Source organism: Glycine max, chromosome 3 (assembly GCF_000004515.6).
Source record: "Glycine max cultivar Williams 82 chromosome 3, Glycine_max_v4.0, whole genome shotgun sequence".
In the NCBI taxonomy this organism is placed as follows: domain Eukaryota; kingdom Viridiplantae; phylum Streptophyta; class Magnoliopsida; order Fabales; family Fabaceae; genus Glycine; species Glycine max.
The window spans coordinates 38202857-38212088 of NC_016090.4; the positions used below are offsets into that span (position 1 = coordinate 38202857).

The following is a 9232-nucleotide window of genomic DNA, read 5'->3' on the forward strand; positions in this document are numbered from 1 at the left end:
TTTAGAAGATAAAATTTCCTAATGAGGTGGTCATTTATAAATTTTAATTGAGGAAAAAATGGAGTACAATTCAAATTTCAAAATAGATGGAGCTGGTGAAAATTGAAGGAATTTTTTTAAAGAATTTGTTATGTTTCAAATCTTTAGGATTTTATATAAATTTAAATATTTTATTAATTTGTTTTAGCTTATTTTAGAAACTTGTTTTTTTTTTTAAGATTAAGATATGATAATATTTAATTTTTTTTATTGTTATTTAGCTTTATATATAGAGTCAAGAAATAAAAATTCTACAGTGCATGTAAGATCCCTTAAATATGTGGATAATTTTGTTGTGTGTAGGGGAGTTATTCTAACACATGACATGTGGTTGAGGCAAGAAACTTCTCAAACTATTCAATCGGAGCAAAATACTCAAGGTCAAAGAAGAAAGTGCTATAAGTGGAATGTACATGTCCAACGTCTATTGCTTAATAGATGTTTCACGTATGCATCTACATGCTTTAGCCTTTCAAAAAAAAAAATTCAACACATAACTTCAATACGAATAATTTTGTCCATTTAGTAGTACACTAATATTGAATAAAATCATCCCTTCCACGGGCCATTGCTAATAATCACAAATAAAGATCAATAAAAGCTTGATTTGTGAAAACCCATAAGTACAAAGCTTCAAAAAGGGTCGACAGGGTACAAATCGATCGTCAAACTATATGTTGGACGACAAATGAGCCAAAACAACCAAACCAACAATGATTACAAATAAGAAACAATATATAAAAAATAGTTACTTGAACCATATTTTCTCTTGCTCTAGATCTTCAAACGATGATCCAATCATTGAAACTCAATAATAATCTTTTTTGAACATGTGTTAACTTATTAACAAGTGTACTAATTTTATCACAAGTAGTAAAAATTAAAATGGAAGTTCAAGTGTCGAATCCATGGGGACCTTTGGGTGTACTTAAGTGAAGCAAACTCAATTATTAAGCAATGAGAAGAAGTAAAAGAAGAAAAGATAAAGAATTGGAAATGTGAAATTTGGAGTAAGACAAAGAAAAAAATAACAAAAAAAAAAGAATAATTTAATGCAAAAAGATGAAGTTAGAATGTAATAATGTTGGGGCATAATATGACAAAACTACTTATAATGTAATGTAGTAGATTTTCTCTAATTAATGAAATTTTTGTTTTCACCCGCATCTACTGAATTACCCTACCTTTGGTTTCCCGCACGAAGGACCTAGTTTATTTATCATTTTCCTCCAAATTTTTTTGTAGAGATAAAATAACAAATCACATTAAGATAAGAGATGCAAGAAATCTTGTGCAAAATAAATGTTAATCTATTTCTAACAATGAATTTATTCAAATACCCTTTCCAAATTCTTTAGAAAATAACCATTTTTCAATGCATTACCCTCTAAACATTATATGGGTGATCAGATCATAATAACAGAAAAATATAGATAAGAATAATAGAAACATAATTACATTAAATAGATAATAGGAAAGAATTACATTAAAAGAGTTTGGCCTCCAGACTCCCAACAAAAAGGAATTTAGCCTCTCATAGCCATGAGAAACTTTATATTTCAGGGGCTAACAGAAGAAGGGGATGAATGACTAATAACAAAAAAGAGAGGAATGATTAAAGAAAGAGGGTTTCCTTAAGGAATAAGCTCAAACTTTAGTAGCTCTGAGACTCGGTGTGTATTCCTACTCTTTTATAGGCCCAAGACAACTTACTTTTCACGCTAACCTCACGCTAAGCGCGGACTTTCGTGCTTAAGCGCGCATTTAGGTTTTCTTGTGGGCCTTCTCGTGCTAAGCCTGGGTTATGCGCTAAGTCCGAACTTGCTTGCTAAGCGAGAGTGCGTGCCGAGCGAGCTAACCAATCCTTCTTCAATCCTTTTTCTTCTAGATTTTTCATCAATTTCTTCTAAAGTACTTGAAATCTTCTTTTGACTTCTGCTAATAAAAAATTACAAAAATATAATTTTTCTGTTATTTCATTAAAATCAATAATAAAGTGATAAATTTATTATTATTATTAGTCAAAATTAACTATCAAATTAGCTCAAATTTTACCGTTATCGACATGATCATCAAATTTGAGCACAATCTAACAATGAATAATATGTAATTACAAATGAAAAATTTGTTATCTGGTGATGAAGTGCGAATTGCGTCAACTTCATTATATATATAAAATAATTTTAACACATAAATTTAAATTATATTATTACTTAAAATATTAAATAATTATTATTCACATATTAAAAAAACATAATTGAGAAGTAATTATAATTTTAAAAAACTTATAAAATTTGTTTATAATTTTTGAAAAAGTAATCCCATAAATAAAATATAATTTGTTTTAATTTAGTTAAAACTATATATATATATATATATATATATATATATATATATATATATATATATATATATATATATATATATATATATATTATTTTCATAATTTATAAAAAATGTTAATTTTTAGAAAATTATGTATAATCTTATTGTCATTAGGCTTGTTACCGTTTTTTTAATTCTGAGTTTGGCTTGTTATCAGCCAGAAAAAACAATCAAAGCCCGTTTGAACATGCGTGCCTGTATTGTTTATTACAATATTGATCATAGGATACCCCATTTGGGCAGCATTGAATTTTTAGGAGATGGACGCTAATTTGTATGATTTGATTGTCTGTAACGCTTATCAATAATAATTGGTTATTACATTTCATCTTGTATATAAGTTTTGTAAAATTAATTCATGTACCTTGGTTTACAACTTTTAAAAGTTAAGAAATCAATTTAAAATTAAAAAATAAATTAAGAAATCATTTATATATTTTAACCTAAAAAAAAAGAAAAGTTTATGAGATATTGACATGTATCAAGCCAAAATAAAATTAATAATAAAATATAAATTTTACATTATTTACACAATGACCCCGATCATACACGATTTGGGTCAATGTATAAATACAAAATTTTACACGTTTGCAAGCCAAAACAAAATTAATAATAGAACATAAATTTTACTTTATTTACACAATGATGGCGATTTCATTTTTAAATTTTTTATCTCCAAAAACGGGGTCGTTCTATTGAATTTTGTTCTTCCTTACACCCTAAATCCCTAATCTCCTTCAGCGGTGTTTATAGTTTAACCCAAAAAATCACCGAATTCTGATCGGATCACCGCAGTGCCCCACTCTCCACCACCGCGCCATCGCAAACCCTAGATGGACCTACTGAAGCAAGAGCTTCTCAAGAAGCGCCAATCCCTGGCGCAAGACACCGGCGGCAAGAAATTCTTCAAGCGCTCCGAGATCCAGCAGAAGGAAATCCAGAAACTCCGGGAGCAAGAGAAGCGCGAATTGGAAGCCAAGTCACAGAAGCGCCTCGCAACGTCCTCCGACAACGCTGCCACCGCTCCGTCCTCCTCATCCACCGCCTCCGCCTCGGCCTCTTCCACAATCGCATCCTCCTCCGCCGCCTCCCTCACCAACGAGCAAAACATCGACAACCTCGTCCTCCCAAAGCCCGAAGTCATCCGCCGCCTCCGCTTCCTCAAGCAGCCGGTCACGCTCTTCGGCGAAGACGACGACGCCAGGCTGGACCGCCTGAAGTATGTCCTCAAGGCCGGCGTCTTCGAGGTTGACAGCGACATGACGGAGGGGCAGACCAACGATTTCCTGCGCGACATCGCGGAGCTCAGGAAGCGCCAGAAGACCGGGATTCTCGGCGAGAGGAAGCGCCAGAAGGCCGACGACGGCGCCGCTGAGGACCGCGAGGGCGGCGCCGGAGATGATGACTTGAGTGACTGCGGCGGCTCCGATGGTGCCGATGCGGACAAGGACTTGAAGCGGATGAAGGCGAATTTCGAGGAGCTTTGCGATGAGGATAAGATTCTGGTGTTCTTTAAGAAGCTGTTGAATGAGTGGAAGCAGGAGTTGCGCGAGATGCCTGAGGCGGAGAAGCGCACGGCCAAGGGGAAGTCCATGGTTGCCACTTTCAAGCAGTGTGCGCGTTACTTGAACCCGCTGTTTAAGTTTTGCAGGAAGAAGGTATTTTCTCTTTTTAGATTTTTTTTACCTCTTGGTTCATGTTATTTAGTTTTCTTTGGATTTTGTTTGGCATTGTTGATTAGTTGTGTTGGAGATCCCACGTGATATGACCAAATTAAATTATATAAGTGGGGGGCAATGTAGGATTGAGGTAGACTCAAACCCAAATGTTAAGATGGTATTAGAGTTTATCTTGGAGAGTGTTAGTAATTTGTCTTAGTTTAATAAAATATTCTGAAGTGTAAAGCAATTTTGAATCAAGAAAGATGGAGAAGTAAGCTGTTGTTGTTGTGTCTTCGCCCTTTGGAGAACTATATGCATGGCACCTAGGAGTTGGCAATAGTGTGTTGTGGTGTTATCTAGTATTCTGTTATGATTTTTGGAATGGTAAGAGTTTTAAGTAAGACCATTCTGAGGGCATATGTATGACTATGCACCATAGTGGTCAATTGTGTGCTATAGTGGAGTAGCAGAGTGGAGAATCCCTAGACTACTTAAGTACTTATGGGATTCAAATAGTGGAGCGGTTTTCAACAGTGGCCAAAATAGTCGCTTTTCGTCCGCTATAGCAGTGCTATCATGTTATGGGCTTCAAAAACCCATTTTTACTCCTTAAATGTTGAAAGAAGGTTTAGTGATAAAATTGTGAATTTTCCCCCATTTTCAAACACATTTTTGCTTCAGAAACATATGCTCTTTTTCTATTAATATCACTGTCATCTTTCATTTTTTTACTTCATTACTATGTTCTTATTGCTCCTAGATTGATCGTGATTGTGTGTGTAATCTGATACTTACCATTTATCATGAATTTCTTTAATTTTTGTTTTTGAGTATTTATATGTGCAGGATAAATGATTTAATTTGTATTTAATATTTAATATTGCAATTTAAAATAGTCGTTATTCTGCTTCCTTCTGTAGTGTTTTCAGAGCTGGTTGCTACATGATTTGATAACTATGCTCTGCACCATCTTAAGTTTGTTGAAGGTGTTTGTATTTTCAATCTTTAATCTTGATAGCATTTGCGTACATCCAGCTATTTTGTTTTTGGGTTGGAAATATGAGGTAATTATTTTTTAATGAATGGTTAGAATTTGTTTCAGAAAGGGAGGGAATTGCAGAATAGCAGGATTAAAATTGTTTTATTTCTGTTAGGCTAACTTCAAGATATAGTGGGGTTTGATATGGCCATGGGATCTCCTTCTGCAATGGCAAGATTTTGTGGTGTGGTTCTCCCAACGTTCATGTTAGTCTCTTTCTAGTGGGGGAAAGAATTGACTCTTGTTAGTAGTTATTCTTTCATCCTCTCTTTTAAGGAGATTTTTTAATTAAAAAGGACAGAGTTTACTTCTCTAAAATCATCATTTTTTTGTATTACCTAGACATCAACCAAAATCCTTTATCAAGGGAAATTTTGCTGAGCTAAACTTGTATTTAGTTAGTTGGGGGTTGGGGATTTGCATTCTAGGAAAACAATTTTGATCACAAGTCTCTGAACTTCAGTAGTCAATAACAGTGTTCAGCAAAATAATTTAGGAGATTTCCTATTGAATATGACTGCTTGTGGTGCTGAGTACTGCCTATACATATAGTTCATTACTTCTTAGGGTTGATAAACCCTTTATAATATACCAACAATGAGCATGGTTATGGAATTACTGTTCCTGTCTACAGCTTTGTTTTCTAGTTTCGGTGCATCTTTGGAAACAAGTCTTTTAGGGGAAATAATCGTTATTTTCCTCCCAAAAATGTTTTTCAAGAAGCTCCAAAGAAAAAGCAGATTTGACCACAAAATAAGCTGATCCAAACACGCCCCAAAATGGAGCCTAAGTGGCTTGATTATTGATATAGCCAACTTTTCTAGTGGGATAAGGTTTTTTGTTATTGTTGAAAACTTGAAACTGGGACAGGTAAGGTATGCATATTTTTGGCGGTATAAAAATTGTTGTGTAGGTGTAGTTCTCGATGTTGATGCACAAAATTTGATGACCAGAAATGATAATGAAACTGCATTACTGGTTGAGTATCCCACACCTCCCTCTTTCTCTCAGCAATTGTGTTGAGAAACTTCAATGGTCATAGGATAGCCGAACCTTTTAGCTTGATCGTATTATGGTTAGTTTCTACTTAAAAAAAATGATATTATGCTTAGTCTTAGTCATTCTGTAGGATGATGTGCAACCAGAGTCTAAGAATGATATGTAGTCGGGGAAGTAATAGTATAGTAAATCCCTTAATATACAAGTAAAGAAAGAAACCATTGAGTATTTAGCATATCTTTTGAAGGCTATATTCCTTGTTTTAGTGCATGCTACTGTTTCAAGTAATGGATTTTGTTTGAGTAGGATCCATGGGTTCCCCAAATATGGGTGGTTCTAGAACCGCTAAGCCTACGTTACAGGCAATGGTACCTAGAATTACTACTGGAAAAATATATAAAAGATCGTTGGGCCATGCAGGTTCTCCATAATAATTATGACCCATTCCCTTAGCCAATTTAGCTCTTAATACAGGATCATTCAAGTCAGGTTTTTTTGTTATTGGGATAGGTGAATTCTTATAGATCCATCCTCCGAAAGAACCGGATATGATAATTTTTCATCATCCGGCTCGAGCACTAATCAAAGATTTCGAATGTATCTATAGAAAAAATGTATGTGTTATTCACACATATATGAGGATTCTATGTAAGAAAATAAACTAGATTCTCTTTTTTCGAAGTTACAAACAATTCTTTATTGAAAAAAAAATAAATTAAGTTCATATTAAGTAAACTTTGATAAACGCTCAATACCCGAGTAGGCTTTTAAAATTGATACAAGCTTAAAATTTTATTGTTGATAAGGAATGTATCAGTGTTGCATGTTTTCTGAAGCATTTAACTACTGGAATGTATGCGGTATGATTTTCAGGTTCTTCCGGATGACATTCGACAGGCGTTATTGTTGATGGTTGAATGCTGTATGAGGCGAGATTATCTGGCTGCAATGGACCATTATATCAAGCTGGCTATCGGGAATGCACCCTGGCCTATTGGTGTCACTATGGTTGGTATTCACGAAAGATCTGCCCGTGAAAAGATCTACACCAACAGTGTTGCTCACATCATGAATGATGAGACCACTCGCAAATACTTGCAATCTGTGAAGAGATTAATGACATTTTGCCAACGCCGTTATCCGACATTGCCTTCTAAAGCCGTTGAGTTCAATAGTTTGGCAAATGGCAGTGATTTGCATTCACTTCTAGCAGAAGAGAGATTTAGTGGGGGCAATCAGGCGGCATCTGAAGAGAGGCTTAGGATAATGCCTGCTCCAAGAGACAGCTAGTCATTTATGTTTTGCTGGAATGACATCATCGTATGATGCATACTATATATATGTTTAATTGCTAGATACAATCTGTTTGTGTTTCTTACTGATTGTATAAAAGAAAATGCATCTTTTAAAATGGCAAAACATGAAAAATTCTGATGTTGTGTACGTCGCCAATATTTTTGTTCCAGCCAGCAGCTTGCCCCTTGTTTTTGTTCCAAGTTATTCGTTGTTAGTTTTTTATGCCCTTCATATCTATGCTGTTTCAGTCGGTGGTTGGGCTTCTTCCTCTTAGTAGCGTTTTCGGGCTTTGCAGTCTGGATCAAGTTAGCAAAATTTTTTGGCTGTTGCTAGGCGCACCTGGTACAATTGCTAGTACACCCAGTAAATTAATAAAATTTCATTTTTTTCCTTATGTAAAGTTGATATGGATTGACAAATATGTAAGTGTAATACGGATTGTTTAAGGATTCACCAGTCCGTTTCAGTTTTATGGAAGGACAAAAATAAAATTTTGAGATTTTACTGGGCTAGATGCGCATAGCAACCGTCAAGATTTTTGCTCTCTTAGAAAGATTAATTTGTTTGTATGGATAGTTATTTTTTTGTAATTTTTTGTTTTGTAACCAAGAGGCATTGGGGGGTTTTATTGGGTTTCCAATTAATTTTCTTCCTATTGGATGTGCCTATATTGAAATAAAGTGGTGCTTAAAAAAATTTAAAACTAAACATAACTATCATAAAAGTCACATATATTATGATTTATGAATGATTATTGATTTAAAAAACTTTAACTCATAGTATATAACAATTAAACTCTTATAAATAAATCTTACATATAAGAATTAAAAATGCATTTGATGATTACTTTTCGTGCGTCCAATTGGTAGCTTAGTAAACATAAGAAAAACGGAGAAATTTGGCGTATCAATACTTTTTTATTTTATTTTAATGAGTGTCTTTATTTAAACAGCTGTCAGGAAGCACCGAAGATTGTAGACGTAATCAAAATCAAAATAAAAAACTACATTTAATTTATATGATCTCCACCTGTCAAAGTTTGATAAGGAGCTGCGTAAACAAGAAATTTATCTTGGTTGGGCATGACTAAACAAATGGGACTCAACTGATGGATCATGTCATGCTGAAGCAGAGGGCTAAAATAACAAAAAGCCTTGTCCGAGAAGCAACTAACAAAGGACAGGAAAAAGCCACTGAAAAGAAAATTAATTTTTAAAATTATGTACTTTGTTGATTAATGTAAAATATCACTTTCCACTCTAAAAAAATTTGATTAGTTATCTTTAATAAAATCTCATCTCTTAATTATATTTTATTGTTATCAAATTTTTCACTCATTCCAATAAAGATTATCTTATTCAAATTTTGAGTTTTACCTCTAAAGAAAAATATGATACCTAAAAAAAGACTTTAACGATAAAGTGAATTTTTGAGGTGATTATAATGAGATGAATGTAATTTATATTTTCTTCTATTTTGGTTTGTCTTATAATGACAACGACGATAAGAGTAAAATACTGTTGTCCATTATGGATGTATGTGATGTAGTCCCATACAATACATGTTTTATTCATGAGATTCCATGGAATGAACAGATTATTATTTAATAGATTTGAATTCAGTTCTACTTAAGAAGGACATAGTGCTAAAAAAATGAGTTTAAAAAAAAAAGTTTTTTTAAGGGGGGTGTATAGATGGAGTGAGTGAGGTGAGCCATGTGATGATCCACGTGGCGCTAAGGCGACAAGCACCGGCACTGAAACGCATAGGATCTATCTGCGGTACATAGCCATAGGTAGAGACTGTGAAGTGT

The 9232-nt window shown here is 34.0% G+C and overlaps 1 protein-coding gene across 1 annotated transcript; it reads left to right on the forward strand.

The window, feature by feature from the left end:
• Positions 1-3068: 3068 nt before the first annotated feature.
• LOC100798833 (pre-mRNA-splicing factor 18) lies at positions 3069-7542 on the forward strand. The gene is made up of 2 exons (XM_003521199.5): positions 3069-4082; positions 6997-7542. The coding sequence occupies exons 1-2, from the start codon at positions 3258-3260 to the stop codon at positions 7411-7413; spliced, it is 1242 nt and encodes a 413-aa protein (XP_003521247.1). The 5' UTR covers positions 3069-3257; the 3' UTR covers positions 7414-7542.
• The last annotated feature ends 1690 nt before the right edge of the window (positions 7543-9232 follow it).